Genomic DNA, 20,876 nt, shown 5'->3' with positions numbered 1-20,876 from the left:
CAACTCCCCAAATCTGCCATTGTAGCACAACACCTAGGCAAAGAACAAAGAACCTGCCCAGTTGAATAATATACCAATACATATCTGATCATTTTGAGATTTATTGAAAGTTTTTACAAAGTGCTTTACAAGATTTACAAAATCATTCACACACATACATGCTCCCATAATAAAACAGTCATGATTCTTCAGGATCTCCAACAACGTTCACACCCGTTATATGTTCCTGGAACTTGTGTTAACGAAAGCTATTAAGCAATTTTCACACAGTGTAAAACCCCTAATCTCCATAAACTACCAGCTGGCTCCAATTAGTACCAAGACCCTACGGAAATGTCTCATTAAAACTTTAACGTGGGAGTCGGGTGGGATGCACAATGCCCATTAGCCCAGGAATTCTCAATGTTGTCAGATAATTTAATTCACAGTTATATCCATGGTTCATGCGCCCTCCTCTGAGAGTGCCCTTCAAACAAACCGAGGGCACGGACTGGTAACTTACCAACCAATGTGTGCCAATGCCCATGTTATTCAGAGGGAAAGCTGATTTGCTTAAAGAAAACAACGAGAGACATGTAGATACCTGCCAGTTTACCAACAGAACAGTATGTAACCAATGCAAGAGATCTCTTACCATTACACAGGAATAACTGCAGGGCAAATGGTATAGAGACACTATTTAAGCAACACTCAAAATTAGGAAAAAATATGACAACTGAAAGTACAGAAAGACAAATTTAAAGTATATCGAAAATGATTATCCCCCCAAAACAAATCACAATAAATAGGAATCTATATTCATATTATGCCCTTTGATGCAATGGGAAACTATTGATAACAACAAAGTGAGTCAAACAATTGAAAGGTAAATCATAGAAGAGGCTATTCACATTTCAGTCAGACCCATAAAAGTGTCTGTCAGCATTCTATTTTTTACAAACAATTTTGTGGAACTCGTGAGAGTTTTTTTCTTAGAAAAAACCAAACAGTTGGCAGAGATGTGCACTGGGATATCCCATCATGCATGGCTCATCTTTCTCTGAAGCATTTGTCCTTGTACAGTATAACATATTCGATGACCTCACCCCCAATTATAAAAGTAAATCTTCTGCCAGACTGGGAGGTAATCCATCAGAGGACCTGAGGAAAGCACAAATGCATAACACCAGAATGACCAGTGCCCAAATTGCCCTTCCCTTTAAATGCTAACGAACAAATCCCACTTTAATAACTCAAAGCAATATGTGAAATGTACAAGCTTTAATGTGCCTATGATGCATGGTGGTTCTATCTCCCTCCCCTATGTGCTCTTTCTCTCAACCCCAATTTGCATCTTTTAAAATTGTGTAGTGGTCAGAGGTATGCCAAAAACTGGCCTCCTGAAACAAGCTGGACCTGAAGACGGCTGCAGTACAGGCCTGGCAGAGTATCACCTGAGAAGATACTCAGCACCTGGTGATATCTACTGGTCACAGACTTCAAGCAGTCATTGCATGCTAAGGATATGCAACAAGGTACTACACACGACTTATTCATTTCATTTACATAACATTAATATGTCCCAAGCATGTGCCCTGAAATGGGAGGGGGGGCAGGGTATGTATAAAAAGCTCTGTAATTTCTACATGGTGAAGCCAAAATGTATAAAAAATTTACTTTAACCAATGGTGCAGATTTATACTCACGTGTGACGAATCCAAAACCTGGTATTTGGTCTGCGAGAAATCTCAGCAGAAACAGAATCTTTGTCCTGTATAAATAGAATGAAATGTGATGAAAGCCAGAATGATGACAGACATTTCAGCATCCCTGAGCTCCATGCGTCTCTATGACTATTAATACCCTGTACTCCCAAATGGTTTGCATTCCAGAAGTCAGTCAACTGTAGATAAATATACCGCAGTAACCCGCCTGCTCCCCTGATGCCAATTTATACAATTACTAAAGAGCGTTTTCAATAACAGAGTATTTGCATATGAATATACTTTTTTTAAAGTATTCATGTAATATTGTAAACATAAATATTTAATGGTTCTAATGTAGGTTACACATTGATAATTTTGCACAGAGATTTGCAATATTTTACTGGATTATTTATATTAGCACAGCATTACTGCACTTTAGCAAAAATGAATACTAGTAGGACCTAATACTAATGACCTATGTCCCCCCCCCACGCACACACAAATACACAGAGCACTAGTGAGGACTCTTACTCTGAGAATCTGTCGTAGAAGGGGGATCGGAGCAGGTAGCAGAAGAGCAGGAACGCGGACACGCACACGCACACGCACGCACATACACACACACGCACACACACGCACATGCATACACACAGCACTAGTGAGGACTCTTACTCTGAGAATCTGTCGTAGAAGGGGGATCAGAGCAGGTAGCAGAAGAGCAGGAACGCGGACACGCACACGCACGCACATACACACACGCACACACACACACACACACACGCACACGCACACGCACACGCACACACATGCATACACACAGCACTAGTGAGGACTCTTACTCTGAGAATCTGTCGTAGAAGGGGGATCGGAGCAGGTAGTAGAAGAGCAGGAACGCCCTGCGCCTCATCTCCGCTCGCTCCGTCCGATTCAGAGACTTCGTTTCGCTCATGAGACCGAAACTGCGGGAAGACAAACAGCGTTATGCTACTCCACACCAACACTCCATCGTGCACGGCACAGCAGGTACTTCCTGTGTACTTCCCTAGGGAATACAGAGCACTGCAGAGTGCCTTCAGTGCCATTACCTTGTTACTTCCAGGAGTGCAGAAATGAGCCAAGGCTTCCACGATTTTCTTCCACAAAGCCCTAGACTGAGCACTTTGGATAGGAGTGTGTGTTAAGGAAAGAAAAGCACTTCCATACAGCAAAGCCCTATACACCCATGAGAATGACACCGATGGCTGCCTGACAAAATCTGCAGCCAAAACACTGTCAACACTTGGTCTGTCTTTAATGACTTTCAAAATTTTAAATGCTTTGAGTCTTGAGAGAACTTTGAATGGGTTACTCTGAGTTGATTCACTGTGTGTGGATCTAATCAATCCCTAATCAATCAATGCTCCGTTTTCAAGCTGTGAATGGGCTGGCCGGTGAGTGCTCCAGCCTCACATACAAGCGAGGAACTGGAGGAGCTCGAAAACCAGGGATCAGATTGATAAAAAAAGTTTTTTTTTAGGGTTAGGCTTAGTTAGTGTATGTATAAAAAGTGTTGTTATTTTTACATGTGAAACCAAAAAGTATAAAAAATAGCCTTTAATAAAAGCTGAGAATGAGCACTTTAAACTTTCAATTTGAATACAAATCAAAAATTGTGGAGTACAGAGCCAAATCAAGCAAAAAACTGTCTTTGTCCCAAACTTTATGGAGCTCACTGTATGCCTGTTCTGGCATACATACGTTTATATCTATATATTCTCATGCTTTTTAACCTTAAGAAAACAAACACTTAGTGAAAATGACTGGGAAATTGTGTGTGTGATCATGCGTGTTTTGAATATTTGAAATGAAGCTGCTAAAGCTGTCAGTATGGCTCTGTCTGAGGTGGAGTTATGGAAGAGGCTGAACAGTGCTGAGCTGCAGGGGTAGGCAGTGGCGGTATAAACGGGGTGAGGATACGATGCACCAGGGGCCGGCTGATGAACAGGGACTCCGCGATGGTCTCCTGCAGGCCCAGCGGGGTGGGGGCTGGGTACGGGTCTTCCTCGGGGCGACCCCGTCTCCTCTCCTGACGGGGGGCTCCCCACAAACGGGCGTGAAGGGTGGGCACTGGGGTAATACAGAAAGGGGCTTCAGCAAGTCATTACCTCGGAGCACACCATAACGGTGGGGGGTGGGGGTGGGGGGGTTTGGGGAGTTTTTACCGCTGCTCAACGGCCGCACCACCCTTCCGGATCGCTGTCCCACGAAGGAGGGGTCCCCCTCTCCACCCTCACTCTCCTCATCTGCAGAAAAACATTAACGACTGAACTGTTATTATGAATTGAGAGGCTGTTATTGCTAACGGAGCAGAAGTATTTTATCACAATGCCTGCAGCTATGCCTGTGCCCATACATTACTGTCAATACTTCATGAATAGAAAATGATGGATTAGAGCTACTGCGTTTCATATAGACCACTGGGATTTGGGTAAAACCAGACCCAAACCATTTTTTATCAAACTATAATTCATACACCATATCCACTTTGTTCTCTATTTATTTATGGTCTATTATCTTTACTGTTTACTCAGTATACATTTAGACCAAAATATATTAATGCAAGTAAGCAGAGAATAACAGCAGACATTGTCTCAGTCAATTTACTTTCAAATTTGATGACAGCCTTAACAGAATACTTGCAACTTTTCTTATGTACTGTTAGCACAGGGAAATAAAACTAGTCTTCATGCACTGCCATTTAAGCTAGGGTCAAGCGGATTCTAGTAAACCTGAACTGAATTGATCCTTCCTTCTGGTGGTACACCAACATTTTTAAGGTAAGACCTGAATGGGCTCAAACTGCTACGCATTAGGAATGGCAATTCCGTCACTGCACTGTAGATGTGGATCCCGGTTCTTACCTAGGCTGTTCTGATGCTTCTCTCTGTCCAGGGGGATGATGGGTGGAGATGTCTGGATCCCGGACTTGTACCAGAACAGCAGCAGAATTCTCAGAATCGCTCTAAAGGAGAAGAGCGATACACATTACTCTCCTGCCCTACACAAAGCAATTCAGCCAGAGCATTGGCAATAGCCTCCATCTCTCATTTCACCTTGACAGGAAAAATCACTGACACAGTGGTATTAGGACAGTGGAGGGGACATGGCAATCCTCTATGGCAAACAGCAGTCTAATGGTTGCTACTGCACAGACAGACCATTATTTCAGATGCATGGGCAGGTATTAGACGGTGATGATTAGATGCTCTCGTACAGCATACTATGAAAGTAAATGAATCTGTGCTGTGCCTGCTCAAATTCAAGGCCTCGGAACAAAGTGTTCCCACATAATAAAAGATAGCAGCTGCAATAGCTGGGAGCAAACGCGGGCTGTTTTGTATTCATGTATTTTTAGGTTATTTACAAGCGTTATTACATTGCGTTCAATAACTGCGAAATGATTGCAAATTGTGTTTTTGCCAGAACAGACCTGTTTGTAATATTACATTTATTATTGATTTAAGTGGTTGCCGACTCATAAAGTCTGTTGACAGCTGGCTTCCAAAGATAAACATTGCCCTTCCCACTGGAAGATTAGTACTAAAACGGTTTATGCACAATGTAGTCTAATTATCTGTACCTGTGTATAAAGTGCAAACTTGTGTTTGTCCACGTTGGCAAAGGTACAGCACTATCAGTGCTGGTGTTCCAGTGAGCTCTGTCCTAGCGACTGATTTGTTGAGTCTATGCTCCTGACTCAAGGTGCACAATTAGGAGGTTAATGAGATATAATAAGGCATTTGCACGTTTGGGTTAAAGCTTGAAGGTTGCCATTTTTGCATATTTGCCTTTAGGTGAACAATATTCAAATATGCTTCAACCAATTGTTAGCTGTTCAAAGTGGAGAAACAAGCAGTTTAATCCATTAAGCTATTAAATGTTGTCTTGAATCTAGTAATCAGTGACGGTTGGACCTTGCTCATGTCGATTTTGTGTTAGCTCTGGTAAAAGAAGGAACAGTGAATGTAGTTGTCCTGTGATTAAGAGATATATAATCGTGTATATATTCTTAGGAAAGTAGTAATTGCTGATGTGCAAACTGATGTGGAAAAATTTGGACAAGAATTGTACATTGCGCATTGACAGATAGTGGCAACACTCACACAGACAACCACACACGCAAGCAAACACGCATACACACACCAGATCAGACTGGCTGCATAAATTTTGCCACCAACTTCTGAACTTTGCCGACTTTAAACCTGATCCACAGCTCTGTCATAAATTGAAATTTTATGGCCAGAACCAGACATGAATATGCAAAAGTAATAAAGAGCTACAGACTAGCATCTGCATGAGTTATGAGTTTAACTTTAATCACCAAACTGGCAAGTTTCATTTTTACTTAGAATTCCTGCTTTCTCCAGAATTTTAAGTTCTCTATTTGTGCATCTGTGCCACCCAAACCCGGTACAAGCCACACAAGTGCATACTTTATACTACAGTTAAATAAAACTAGTGCATAGATGTTTTGGCAGTCTGGAGTCCAATCTTTTGGATTGAAAGGTACTTTGATTTATAGGTGTCTTCATTATTGATCCAAATGTGGGCTTCATTTAAATAAAGGCTTGAAATTAAATAAAGGCAGCCTGTGACCAATGAAATTATACTTACTACAGGGTAATCTCCCTTCACGCTCAATAAAATTAATGACTTTTTCCCCTCGATAACAGCACATCATAAGGGTTTACCATTTCCTATAAACTGTGAATTAATTAATGAGGCCAAAGTGTGAACGAGGGGGGGAAATAAGCCCATCTCCAAATAAGTCAATGTGTGCTCCTACAGTACTTTGATAATCATCACAATTTCAATGTCTTAATCTGACCATTTCAATCATCTGCCAGTAAGGAAAGGATTAGAGAACTGCAGATTCTGGGTAAAGAAAATACTGTTGGCTTGGGTGAACACCTTAGACTGGATGAGGGCTGTAGCCTGGTGGAGAATGATTTCAGCTTCGCAGGTGTGAGTTAAATCGAACCAGTGAACACAGTGGTGCTACAGGAACGGAACTGATGAGTTCATGTACAGAACAAAGATCCTGACCGGCCTGTTTGCTGTCGTTTTCGACAGGGGTCCGAGAGTACAGCACGAACAGCAGTGAATGACCCGAGGTGCCAAACTGAAAGACACCACGACGAGGTCCTTACTTGCTGATCTGGATGAGGACGATGACCAGCCAGCGGCCCACCTCCCCCCACAGTCTGCTGGCTCCCATCTCAATGAAGACCTCCAAATGCTCCAGAACAGACAGCCAGGTGAGCAGCTTCTGCTCAGACAGCGACTAGAAAAAGAGTACATACAATCGGGGTAGTAAAGCTGCACTTGCATGCACATGCACACACACACACTTCAAACTTCAAGCGCTTGTTACTGTTGCTACACTTGTGCATGTTTATTTTCAATGATTTATCTCTGCTGTGCATTAGATCTATTAAATAATTTAATAGTTTTTTAAATGGACTCTTCTGCCTTTTTTCAGTTGTCGATGATTTTCAGCCTATAATTTCCATGACAAACACCCAGCCTTAATCATTAACTTACATAAATAGACCCGGCTAATGTTCAAAATGGGTCACCATTCAAGATATCTTCCTTAACCAATGCAGACAAACCCAGCACAACTGGAACATTGATTTCCTTCCAATGGCAAGGCGTGTTACAGCCAAATTCATTTTTAAGTATAGAGGTCTGTGGAATTAAATGATATGATTTTAATAGACAACCTTTTTCCAAATTCAAGTTCAGAACACGAGGCATGCAACAAATTTATATATTTTTTTAAAGCTGCAGCAAGATGGCAGTGTTGTTTATTTCTTTGACTTGATAATACCCTCAGAAAACAGAGGCCTCTTATAGTCAGCCTAGTTACTTATCCTACAGTAGAGACCCTTCTTGTCTGCACACAAAAACAGACAGAACTAACAGATGTTCCACAGGTGGATGTTTTCAAACCACTGAACTTGTGTGCTTTCCTATACTGATAAAGACCTGTATCTTAAACAAGAGTATAAAAGCTCATCTCCACACTTAAATCCTTCACAAGCCATCGGCTCTCCAATGCTTTTCGTATCACAGATTAGGTCTAAGCCCTGTATACACGATCATCAGAATATATCTGATTATTGTTGCTGATTATTTGAACTTCCGGAAAGTTTCTCTTCACATTCTGAGAGATTGTACATACGTCTTTTATCTAAGCTTTCCGACAGTAATACACAAGGAGCTGTGTTGCCATTAGGGAATGAACAATAACTTGTATACCCCATTTAGGCTGGGGTATACTGTTAAGCATATTGTAAAAAAAATTCTCTATAACATCTGCTATATAACTAAAATTTGATTTGATGCTAGATCAGACAATTAAGTGTACCAGGCTTCTGGGATGGCAAATCAAGAATGAGAATGGCATATAGAGAATTGATAATGATAAAGAAATCTTCTAGGAACATCACATAGGTTCAGAATAGGTTTGTTCCATTTCACAGTACTGTGTCCTACTCAACCTGACCATATTTTGAACCAGTTTTTCATATTTGGATTATATACAATGTAATTATTTTACTCTTTTTCTCTTATGCTACACAGAGTTCTGGTAGAGCAAATTGCTCATCGTTTAGTTCTGTGTAATACTGTGCATTAATTCATTTTTCTGTTCTTTTGCCAGAGGGTTCTTCAGAGTGACTTTCAGGGTTTTAAAAAGGTACGTACGCGTAATACCAATTCGCCTAAACAATTATCAAGCAAAAAAAAAACTAAAACACTACAGCCCAATTTGCACTACCATATTCATGTGTATAGTGTAGAAACCAGAAGCTCCACCTCTTGACAAATGCACGGTAAGAATCAGAATGCCAGCCCCACATCAGAGCTACAGAAATGAATAACATGAAATGTTGGCAAAAGAGAGGCCTTGCCACAGTGATTTTCCAGCTGAGGCAATCTGGAAACAAAAGTCTCCATTAGCCTCGAGGCTAAATAATTCCCCACCTGACAAGTTAAACAGCTGCACTCACCACAGGAAGGGCTCGGCACTGACCCCGGCGCAATATCCCATCATTCAGCAGGACCAGCAAGTTGGAGGCAGAGTACACTGAAGGACAAATCAGCACATGCTACCTTAAAGCTCAGAGGCTCCGAGGCTCTCTGTTGCAGTGCACTACAGACTATAGCGGGCAGTAGAGAGTAGAGCCACAAGTTTAGCCACAAGATTAGTTATGGTCACTCAGCTAATAGTATTTCAGATGTAGGCAAAAGACCTGACTTCAAAGGCAAAACAGAGAGTGTGGATCATGTGTGCTGCAAGTGTAGAGTATCAAGAAGACCTGTAAAGGGTCTAAACCTTTTATCCATCCATCCAATTATGAGGTCTTTGAGAGAGCGCTGCTCACCTAGAGCCGAGAGTTCATGGGAGTCAGAAAACCGACCTGCAAAAAAAACAGCAGCACAAGTTATGACCCTTATACATGGTTTTATAACATTTTTCTCTAAATGCATTTAGGCTAATTATTTTATAACATTTAGTAATCATTCAATGTGTCAAAGGTATGCATGTATAGCCTATATGCATGTGTGTGCATATATCCATATTTTTTCACACAATGAACTGTGTATGACTCACTGTCATTACCAGATATCAAATGGTTTGACACAATCTACATCAACCTTCAAGTAACAGTAAGTGGGAGTAAATCGGTGTATAGCCTAAATATAGATTCTTACATGAAATAATTAACAAATCAGGGTTTATTAGTGAAAAAAACAGGCAGATTCTAAGCTTCTCGACAAACGTTGATTTAAATAAGTAACGTTACCTTTAGGCACATTCTACTACTACAGTACATGTTAAATTTTACCTTCTACATTAACCAGACAAGCGTGTCGTCATAAATGTCAAGACTCCACAAAACTTTAAACTTCTTACAGTGAAAAGTCTCTGACTTGTTTAAGTTCTTGCTTACATTCTGGACAGTGACTGCCGTGAATCTATCGCTGTTACTCATGCAGCGCTTTCGACACAAGCAATGCCGGAAGCGCTGTCCTGAAATTTGTTCTTACTGTGCAGCACACCTGACATGCAAACGTAGTGTAGCCCAGTTGACAATTCTGTCAATACATATTATATTGTAGGCCAAACTATACGGTATGGTTAATTAATGCATTACTTTTGTGACTGAGACTGAGTCACAAAAGCATAAAAAGTTATTTTGATACTGTTATAGATAACAAATTGTATTAATATTTTTAAATCCCAGTTTGGGGGCAAGGGGATGTAATTGGTATTTTATAGAATTCCTGGTATGCTCTAATTCTTTATATTTTGCATTGGCATTACTGTGTATAGGGCATTACCTAATTGAAACATACTATTTTAAATTGGCCCACATTTTAGTTAATACAACTCAAAAGTAACTGAAACATCCAGAGGGCACATGTGGCTTCCTACTACTTCAGTACCTTAGTATCATTTTCTGTAGCTTAAATAAGTATAGGCTACCTGTTGTACTAAACCTTCAGGTATAACAGGTTCAAGTATAAGCATACTTGAGTATACTTAAGTATACTTTCCTGAAGTGTAATAGAATACTTGATTCACTGTTGAACTTTCATATTTTTAGAAAGTATGCTATAGCTGTGTGCTTATAAAACTTTGTAGGATCCACCTTGTCAGTGTTCCCTTCAGCCTAAAACTGATTATTGAAGTCATCATGAAAGACACCCCAGCATCACTCCATCAAAAAATTCAGGGGAGGATCCATAGTTAGTACGTAAGAAAACTGAAGTGAGCCCTAGCTACTTTTTTGGGTTAATGAAACTGACTGCACAGGTAAAGATGTTACTGAAAATGCATGAAAATAGGACAGAACCTTATTCCTAAACTCCCTCTGTGCCAGAAAAAACATCAAACACAAAGACTATATCCCAGATCACGTAAGCTCCATGTATTCATGCCTCTTTGAATATAAAGCTACCAATTTTCATTTCATTGTCCATCATTTGGAACTGCTCGGGTGTCTGAACCATTTGTACTCATCGGGATGGACCTTGTGGGGAAACTGATGGCAACTGCAAGAGCCAATTTGTACATATGCTTTTATGATCAACTAAAAAATTTTGGCAGAGGCATTTCCACTCTAAGTCTAAGCAAGCTGAGGATGTAGCATAATGTATTGTGGAATTTTTCTATAAGTTTGGAGCTCAAAAACAAATTCTCACTGATGAAGGAGGGGAATTCAGGAATAAGGTGCTGTCCTATTATACATTTTCAATGATTTCTCCTAAATATCTTTGCCTGTGAAGTCAGTTTCATTAACCCAAAAACATGGCTGAGGATCCCTTCAGTTTTTATGTACCAACTATGGATTTGCCCCAGAATTTTATGATGGAGATGTGTTGGGATATCTTCCATGATATCAAACGATAAGCCAACACTTGAATAACCAGTTTTAGCCTACATTGAGGGGACATTTGACATGGTGGAGCAGGTGGACCCTACAAAGTTTTATAAGCACACTAATATAGAATACTTTCTTAAAATTAGAAAGTGCACTTGGCACACCTTTGAACTTCACCCTTTACACACTTGAGGAAAGTATATGTAGGCTCATACTTGAACTTCATTGCAACTTTTAAAACATCAATATGTTCAAGTAGGCTACAGAAAATGATACAAAAATACTGAAGTAGTAGTAAAGTAGTAGTAAACCAGTGCTCACTGTTACTTTTGAACTCACTGTTACTTTTGAGTTTTATCAACTGGAAGTGGGGCAGTTTAGTCCCAAAGTTATCAAGATCAGACTAATAAATCTATATTTAAAATCAACGCATAGTCTCTTTTTTTTTGGTAAGGGGTGCAGCGCTATATCCAGTTTAAACGCTCTGTGCTATGATAGCATTGTAAACAGATTGAGCTTGTGATTGACGAGTGCTTTTTAATGCATGGAACGTTTGATCTAAATGCTGCAACAGCATATAGCTTTCCCCCCCAAAGATGGTAATTCTCGACATCATTGTGCCGCAGTGGCAACACAATATCCATTCAGGACAGCGTGTCCGGCATTGCTTGTGTATGAAGTTCTGCGAGAGGGTATCAGCGATAAATTCGATTGCAGTGACATCTGTCCAGAATGTCAACAAATCAGGGATTTCTTCACGGTAAGAAGAAATTTTACGACGTGACAATCTCGCTAGCTATTGGACATGCGTCTTCGAGTTTATCTGCCGAGCTAATTAAGCCATCCCTCGGCCGTAATAAAAAAATTTAAAAAAAAACTTAGCCGAAAAGTTGGGTGGCATAAATAGCTATTTGTAACAATATGCGATTAATTCGAAATCGACTTTCTCGCTTCACAGATTTGAAAAAAATCAGCCTACCTGCAATGAGATAAGAAAGTGTTCGGACAGTGCTTTCCAGGTGCGCTGTGGCTGAAGGGTTCTTCGTTACATATTCCTGGTATCTGTGGAAAAGGTGCTCAAGTCTTTCTAAGCATTTTGCTGACATTTTTTCAGTTTTGCTGTCAGTTACGTAGACACTGTGCCAAACACAAACAAAGCGAAACCAAATGCGAAAGTCTTAAGACACGATACACTGAAGTGAATTAAACTTCCGCATACACATGTTCTTCCCATAGCATGGATTTCACTTCCTGTATACAAAAAAAAGGCTTTTCGTTTTAAAGAGGCAGCTACAATTAACTCTGAAATGTGTGACAATGCACGTCCAGTTGTTGATTGGGAAAGACGTAATGATAATATTTACAAAGTAGTAGTTGTAGTAATAATAATAATAATAATAATAATAATAATAATTATTATAATAATAATAATAATAAATGATTAAGAAGAATAGGTTTACAGCTCAAAGGAACTACTTAATTTCAAGATGCAACTATAGGTGTGCATATATTACATTACATTACATTACAGGCATTTGGCAGACGCTCTTATCCAGAGCGACGTACAACAAAGTGTATAACCATAACCAGGAACAAGTATGACGAAACCCCTAGAGAGAAGTACCGGTCCAAGTACAGGGAACAACCGCATAGTTCAACTTGGACCCTGGTGGTTAAACTGATTAACACTAACAACGAGAACGGCAACAACGCAATCTATGGGAAAATAAAAATAAATATAAATAAAAATAAAAATACAAGTAGTCGTTAAGACTGGCGCATCAACTAAGTCACCTATTAAACAGCTGCCTAGTTACACCCCTAAGTTTAGGGGTATATATGGATTGTGTGAGTAGATTTTAAATGTTACTTACACTCACGTGAGGTTCCAGGCTGAAATGCATTCTCGACATTAAAACGAGTTAATGCATTAAGGATCAGTTGAGTTCTCAGACTCTCTGTTCCACCTACTCCCAGTTTTATATATACTACCTTTTATTACATTTTATCTATTTTATTTGACTTAATTTTGTTAATTTTCTATTACTATTGCTATTATTACTGTATTGTTTTTATTATTGTATTTTCATTGATCTTCATTGATCTTTTATTACAAATAATGTAATGTTAAGTGCTTTGTACTGCTGGAAAGGCGCTATGTAAATAAAGTTTGATCAATTGATTGATTTCAAATAAAGCAGCACTACCCAGTCAGTTGCCAGCTCTGATCTGTATCAATGTCATTTTCATTTCCATCAATATATTGTACATAATGAAATTCTGTTCAAGACCTAAAAGTTATGCAAGTGATTGAACAAGTGAAATGGCTGTTTGCATGTTATCATATATTTCTTCTACTGAGAAAATAGTTACAGAAACCACATTTCACCTAAACCATAACATTTATTTTAACTTATCCAGAGACTATGACCTATATGTCCCCTTGCCTTTTGAGATTATTTTTCTTTATAAAGTCCTGAGTTTCAGTAGCATGGACAGTAGTGGTCTCAGCTACATATATGCACAGGTGAGGTTGATTAGTAATGTGTGCAGCTGTTGATTGTTACTTGTAAAGCCTGGCTAAGGCAAATGTGCTGTTTATTTCGGAGGAGATGCATTTATGAAAACTGGACACATCTGTGGGAGGGTAATGACCTAGCTTAGATAGCCTGCATGTTTTAAATGTTAGTATACCCCTACCACAAACCATTAGACTGAGCTATTGTGCCCAGTGGATGCTGCGATGACTTTTTTTTGTAAGCTGTCACAGTTTTGTTACTTTTTGTGGGTTTTAGTCATGCATACAACTTAAAAATTAATAACATGGTGATTTTGTTTTTGATATGTTTCCCTTCTTCAGAGGTATACTTCCAAGATCTGTTGGTAGTCCATTTTATGAGCTTCAACCTCCAAGAGGATTTTGTAATATCAGCCAGAATACTAGTAATCCTCCTTATAAACGGTTTGCACTGATTCCATTTATAGAAACAATTTCTTCCCTTCCCCATAATCTTTTGAAATCTACTTTCATTGGTAGTCTGGGATTAAAACTGGTTTGCTTTATTTTTTATCTATGTAGCAGTGTGCATTATTTTGTCTTGCTTATCTCTGTACTTGCTGGTTTAATGTAAATGCATAATTGAGCCTGCTTAACTCGTGCTGCATGTGGAATTATTCTATATATCCCCTTTCACTTAGGCTATTGCCTACATAAAAAATAAAATAAAAACACCGATCAGTAATTCAATAACGGACACAGCCACGCAATATTTTTATTGACCTGAACATGTCAACATCTTTCTTGTAGGGTTTGAATTTGTAATTGTACAAAGGGATTCGCACAGAAGGACTTTATTCAGTTATAGCTATATGAAAATTCTGGTAATTAAATGATATTCAATCATGTAATGCCTGTTGAATTAAACAGTAGGCTAGCCTAGACTACTAGAAGATGCAGATAACTGACACGCAGCTTAATGCCCACCCCACCACCAAGAAATTGTATCCTGTACGACCGCTTGTGTCCCTAAAACTATTGGCTGAGAGTGTGAGTAGGCAACAGCTGCTGTGTCCACACGAGTGCCCCGAGAACTGGTGAAATCGATGGGACGCAGCAGAAAACAGGTACATCGGATCAGTTGTTGAAAAGATCTAGACAGAGAGAGCGAGAAAGAGCTGTACCGATCAGAGAAATAGCTTGATATTTTAAATGGACACGTTGTGAACAGGGTTCCACTGGATTTCGCAGATCGTTCGAAAATCCAGCGGAAATACGAATGTGCAGTATGCAGATGTAAGGTACGTGGCTATCGGGGAAGACGAAGACACAAACTTGTCTTTTTTCTCTTTAAACTGTCGCTGCATATATATTTATTTCAGATTAATGTATATTTCCCCTTGATGAGGCTGTTTTTTCTGTTGTGTCTAGTTATATTAGTGTATGGTTGACTCAGCTACACCCTTGGACATAGGCTATTTTTCTTTTTTCAGATAGCCGTCTTCCCAGAATGTTTCTCGATGTATATTTTAAATGAGGGTTTACATAGTGATAGCGCTTCTTCGTAATGGCTAAACTTACTTTAGTATAGGTTGTCCTTATTTGCTATTATAAGAACTTATGTCATACCATTCATGCTGCAAGGCAGACTCGAGTTAATGTTTTTGATTTGATTTGAGTTACAACTAGATGAAAGTAGGCTATCACTGTGAAAATATTTTCACAATTTATGAATTAGAAAACGTACCACCCGAACACTTAAGTGTTCTGCTAATTTTAGTTTGGGTATTAGAATGAATGTAGGTTACATTTAAATAAACGCATCAAATAGTGGCTGGTTAAGTTCATAACGATGCATGCTATTTTTACATGCCGGTGTGGATGTGATTGCTCATCTGGGATTAAACTAATAAATTTGCTTTGATTGAACTTAAAAAAGGAACTGAAAGGGACGATGCACTATAATAAAGAAGAAAAAACAAATAAACTGTAATTATGATAGGTCCTTTTCTGAAGTAAAAAGTATTGCGCGTTAGGTACAGAATTAAAAATGCCACGTCGAAAAAAATCCAGTCAATAGCAGGCTATTCAGTCACTATTGAACTGAAAATGAGTAGCCTCATTCAGTTAAATTCGCAGATCTGAAGTCTATTGCGTGTAGCCTGTGAGGTTACAAGGCGTCTGGAGTGGTCAAGATTTCGAGATCACAAGGAGCTGTTGGTTGATCCACCGTTGTGTGGCCTGCGTCTATCAAGTTCTGTCAAGTCAAATCACAGTACCCATGTGGCTTGGTTTCAGGATCTGTTCATCATATTGTATATAGATGTTGTAATATAATTCACACAGCACAATGCATCCTTTGTGAATTCGGTCATGTGATGTGCACTGTATTTTGGACAAACAGCAAAGGGTATTGCAGGAATTAACTAGCTGATTTAGTTTCCTGGACGCCCGACGCCACTGAGCTTTTCATGACGTAAGGGTTGCTGGGGCTTTAATGAGTGCGATCTAGGTCTAATGGACATGGGAAAAGACTATATTGTTCAATGTGTGTAGCCTACATTATGGCCGCAATGTACAGGGTTATTTTAATGTTTATATTATGACATTAGCGTGCCACTCTGAAAGATTTATGTTCCTGCTGTCATTTTTTGAGCATCAGAAAGATAACTTTGAATCTATCTCTGTTTGTTGAGCAAGTCATTTTGGCAGAGAGAACAAAAACTATTGATCGAAAAGGTGCTTTTTGTGATGATGTTTTGTCCCCACCACTGTAGCAAAGGTCATCCTCTTGAAGTTATTCTAGAAATTCTGGTTTGAAGTGGTAGAACAGAATTGGATTAAGTGTGATAAAACCTGAAGTTTGTTAGTTTTATGGTGGGTAGCAGGTTACAGAAACCCATCCCTCAGAATTTGTTGCCTCTTCCACACAGGAATTCAGTAATATTTTCTGTGTTACATCCTGCATTGTGTCTTGGTTTCTAAACACTATGATTCTTGTGGTTTTGCATAATTTCAGTTTCTGCATGGTTAAATTTGAGAGGACTATTTGCAAGGTGCACCTTCCGAGCATTAAATGAAATTCATTTAGGGTATTGCAGTTGCATAACAGATGTCCTCTTAGGAACTTAGTGGAATAAACTGGAGCAACATCTGTGAGTAGATCTAACACTTAAGTATTGTTTTCCTTTGGCTGAGTTTGTAGGATCTACACTTCTGTCTCATGCTGTGAAAATGTTGGGAAAATCAAGTTTTCAGAGCACAACAAAAGGGTCTACTGAAACCATTACAATAAACACCACAGCTTTGTAAACCCCAGGCTTGCTGTTTTGCATCTCAAATTATTTTATTTTGTCTGACTGTAATGGTTTCTATTTGTGATTATTTTTGCTTTCAAATTTACGCTACTTATTCTGCTTCTACTGTGTATTATTTACAACCGATGTACTCTACTGTGGCCCTTGAGGCCAGAAAGGTTTGCCTTTTTTTGTCAGAGGCTAAGGAGACAAGTTATAGCATTATCAGGAGCTCTGTTTAACTCTATTTAAGTTGTTTCAAATGCTTTATTGATGTTTGTTTCATTTTGAGAACCTTTCTATCTCTATTATCTTGCAGAGAAATGGCTGTGTGCTTCAGCACTGCTCACACCTCTTGCTCTGTTGTTCCCTAGATTAATGCTCTGCTCTTTTGCTGCGTCGACTTCTTGACCGAGATGAATGAATTCTTAGTAGACTTTGTAGTGCAGTATTATAAATTCTGTGTCTTACAGTGAGTGCCTCTGCCATTTTTTTTCTACGTTTCATCATGGTCATGGGTGGGCTGTTTTTTTTCTCTTTCTTTTGAAAAACGAAGGACAGCTGAGTCCATCAGCCGTGATGAGAAGAAACCAAAGCCATCATGAAGAAAAAAGTGGGGCCATAAAAAAAAAATACACAAGTCTGGACCATTTAATCACACATTTTAATGGATTGTATCGCTCTTGAACACTACAGTGATGTAAGCTCATGCATGATCCACTGGTCCTGCTCCATATTGTGCAGTCATGCGTAAACACCTCCAGCTCAGCTTTGCTTTTCATTTCAGCTTTTGTACATCAGCAAAAAAATAAATTGTATGACTTACTGGGAGAATGGGAACCAGTTTGTCCCTGTTACCCACACATAAACGTGGAACGTGTCTCTGCTCTTATGGCTTCGTGTGGCTAGTCACATTGGAAAAAAAACATTTAAATGGTCTTTTGAAAGCTGTCCCTCCCAGTTGTTTTCCGAATACCATATGCTAAGCTGAGAAGCCGTTGTATTACGTGTTTGCACAAAGACAAGGATGGTAATGGAACGGGCATCAGTGCCAGTCATACAGTTTCTCCAAGAATTTTATAGTTTTCGGTCTTGGATCATGATGACTTCAAAACAGTTCTTATGTTTGGATGGGCAGGTAAAATCACTTGCAATTCTAAGTTTGATTATTTCAGGCCTCTTGTTAGCTACCACATCTCTGTCTGATCAAGTGGGAGGCACATCCTGCTACAATTGTACATTTAATATCCATATGACAGTTACAACTAAAGAGTCATATTGGGCCTTATTAGCCAAATAGCCCCATGTGAATAACCCATTGTGGCCAGTCCCTATTAACTGTGGTCTATGTTAGTTAAAGAGAGAAGATTACTACTGATTTTGCCAATTATGAAACCTTTTTTATTCACTAAGCAAAATATCCATGGGTGGCATTAAATAAAATAAAAATGTAACATGGCAGTTAGCAGGCTGGCTGGGAAGAAATTGTCACTAGCAGTAGAGATAAAAGCATAGGTTACCAGCAGAGGTTAAGTATCCATTGATTAGGACAGAGATGAGTAATTAGCTACTGCATGTCATCAATATCTGTGCTATAGTATTTGATGTCTTTTCTATTTTTCTGACCAATTTCTGTTTTAAAATATTTTTCATATAGCCTCACCTCAACTGACAAATATACGTGCTTCATCAGAGCTTACAAAGCCATGTAAACAGTAAACCCTTGCTGTGAAGGATGAAAAGAATTCGATGAGATTGTGCCAAAGATGATAAAAGAGAAAATCCCATTCAGTAGTACCTTTTCAGAATCAAAAGTCATTTTTCCGCGGAGTTATTCAGGATCCTTTATCCCCTGGAGTCTTGTTGATGAAATATCACCATCTTATTTTTAGAGTTAAAGGACCAGAGCTTAAGTGGGGTTTTGGTTGAGTTGTGTTGATGACATCTGTGTGCTGCAGGTTGCCCAGCGGGAACCCTCCCTTTTTTTCAAATGATTGATTGCTGTGACGCCAAGGAAGCACAGCTGTATTCCTTTCCATGTGAGAATGTTGACTCTTCTGTTCTCTCTCATGTCCCAAATGCATTGCATGTAGAGACCCTTTTCCATCACTTCATGTGGGGCCTGGGGACCTGAATGTGCAGTTCATCTTTTAAGTCCCCCCCCCCCCCCCCCCCGCCTTTTCTTTCTCTTTTTTTGTGCCTGACAAAGCCTTTGCTGACTGCGGTGTTATGTTTTGATGATGGAGTACAGGTAGCGTGTCCACCACGATTCTGCGGCTGTAAATATGGCCGCCGTTTGTCCATTAAAGGTAATGTTTTGAGAAACTCGGCTCTTTCCACGGGGGACTCGTTCATCTACATTCTGAGTTGTGCCTTCGACTCCCGATTTTCATGGGTTTGCCCTTGTCATCTTTCAGATGAAACAAAGGCGATGTACGGTACCACAGCACTGCCAGTCACACATTTTGCTCATTATTTCCTATGTGTGTGCTGGATAGATGAAACATGTAGTCAAGATGAAACATGCCTTGTGTTGCTCAACCAATGAGGGTCGTGTTTGGATATCGGAACAATGATTTAGACTCAATTTAATAAGATATTTAGTGTGCATTAAAATACATTTTAAAGGATGAAAAAAATATTTCCCTGAGCGCTGTGTGGCATATTCGACTGCGGAATTTATTCACAGTCATGCATCCATTGGTCCAGAATCTGACCCTAATTACGCCAGTTCTGACTGGCCAACAGCCCCATGGGGTGGCTCATAATTGGCCATTGCCTATGCTGGATGTTTTGTTCTCTGCTACAATAACTAATGTACAGCTTAGCTGCTGTTTCAGAGGGTACATGTGATGTTGTGCCCTCCGGAATTGAGCTTGGTTTGCATAGATGAAGCCCACAATTACCACTGGGAATTTCAATTTTGGTGAGATATGTGATGCAGCAGGTAGGGCAGGTGAATCTCGAGCCATATGTGACCCCCCTCCCATGGGTGGTGGGTTGATCCCTCCCATTGCACTTTGTCTGTGGTCCGTTCTCTAACTGTTACTCTCTTTGCTTTCTGCCTGTCTGAGTGAAGCAAAAAACACACATGAAAGGGGGGGCTGTCCAGTAAAAAAAGATGGGGTGGCGGGTAAACGACAACTTCCAAGAGAATTTTCTTTTATTTCATCAATATTCAGAAGCAAATGCATGTTTGGCTAGTTGGTGTAAGGACAAATTAAATGGTACATCTGTCTTGTGTATTCGATTGCATTTAAAAGCCTTTGGGACGATGAATAATATAATGCTTAAGGCAGTCCAATGTAGTGTGATTTCTGGTTAAAAGAGTTTTTCTCACATAAACTAAATTATCCTTCCTCCAGGTATGCTACTCCTTTGAAGACCAAGTTTAATTAAAATGCATTGCTATTCATGATGAAATTTGTAGCTCCCATCATACATCGGAGTTAAGATTCAGTGTCATCCCTGAAAATAACTATGGTAACAAGAACCCGAACGGATTGGCCTGAAGTGAGACATGGATTCTATTCCCATCTTCATCTCATCTGGTCATAAAGTGGTCTAAGGACCTCCTCTTCCAGGGGGAAGGCCATTCAGCATTAAATTCCATTTGACACCCCAGTCACTGCAGGGGAGGTGAGTGACTGGCAAGCCTTCAGATTTCATTAATGTCAAATTTAATATTTCTCCATGATCAAACAGAGGTTAGAAAACTGTCTGTGTTTGTTTATTTTTAAATAATAATAATAATAATAGCAACACTGAATTTAGGTACATTTAATAATACAAAGTGTTGTTATGAATATGCCAGTTATAAATTTGGATACGCTGTTTGGTGTTAAGTTGTAACAGAGTATATTGGGAAGTTTCGTGGCACTATTGCCATTTGACACCAAGTGCTCTAGAGCCAACCTAGATATCCATGTAGATCTTTTTCACATAATTACAGCAATATAAAAAT

The 20,876-nt window shown here is 39.4% G+C and overlaps 2 protein-coding genes across 5 annotated transcripts in view; one reads left to right on the top strand and one right to left on the bottom strand.

The window, feature by feature from the left end:
- Positions 1–85: 85 nt before the first annotated feature.
- pex16 (peroxisomal biogenesis factor 16) lies at positions 86–12,371 on the bottom strand. The gene is made up of 11 exons (XM_064336279.1): positions 12,099–12,371; positions 9,116–9,151; positions 8,741–8,817; positions 6,875–7,008; positions 4,586–4,686; positions 3,887–3,967; positions 3,642–3,791; positions 2,771–2,843; positions 2,525–2,644; positions 1,686–1,750; positions 86–1,140 (listed from the first exon to the last, which is right to left on the bottom strand). Exons 1-11 carry the CDS (start codon positions 12,223–12,225, stop codon positions 1,082–1,084), a joined length of 1,023 nt encoding a protein of 340 aa, XP_064192349.1. The 5' UTR covers positions 12,226–12,371; the 3' UTR covers positions 86–1,081.
- A 2,299-nt stretch (positions 12,372–14,670) lies between these two features.
- Positions 14,671–20,876, top strand: part of large2 (LARGE xylosyl- and glucuronyltransferase 2) — a 164,090-nt gene continuing 157,884 nt past the window's right edge. For 3 of the 4 annotated variants that reach the window (XM_064336274.1, XM_064336270.1, XM_064336271.1), the window contains exon 1: positions 14,671–14,917. The gene's annotated coding sequence lies outside the window, so the exon portion shown is untranslated. The remainder of the gene's footprint in view (positions 14,918–20,876) is intronic. The other variant, XM_064336273.1, reaches the window with a different exon arrangement.

The sequence above is a fragment of the Anguilla rostrata genome, chromosome 5 (assembly GCF_018555375.3).
Source record: "Anguilla rostrata isolate EN2019 chromosome 5, ASM1855537v3, whole genome shotgun sequence".
NCBI classification, from domain to species: domain Eukaryota; kingdom Metazoa; phylum Chordata; class Actinopteri; order Anguilliformes; family Anguillidae; genus Anguilla; species Anguilla rostrata.
Note: the sequence above shows the minus strand (reverse complement) of the source record. Positions and strands in the feature narration are given on the sequence as shown.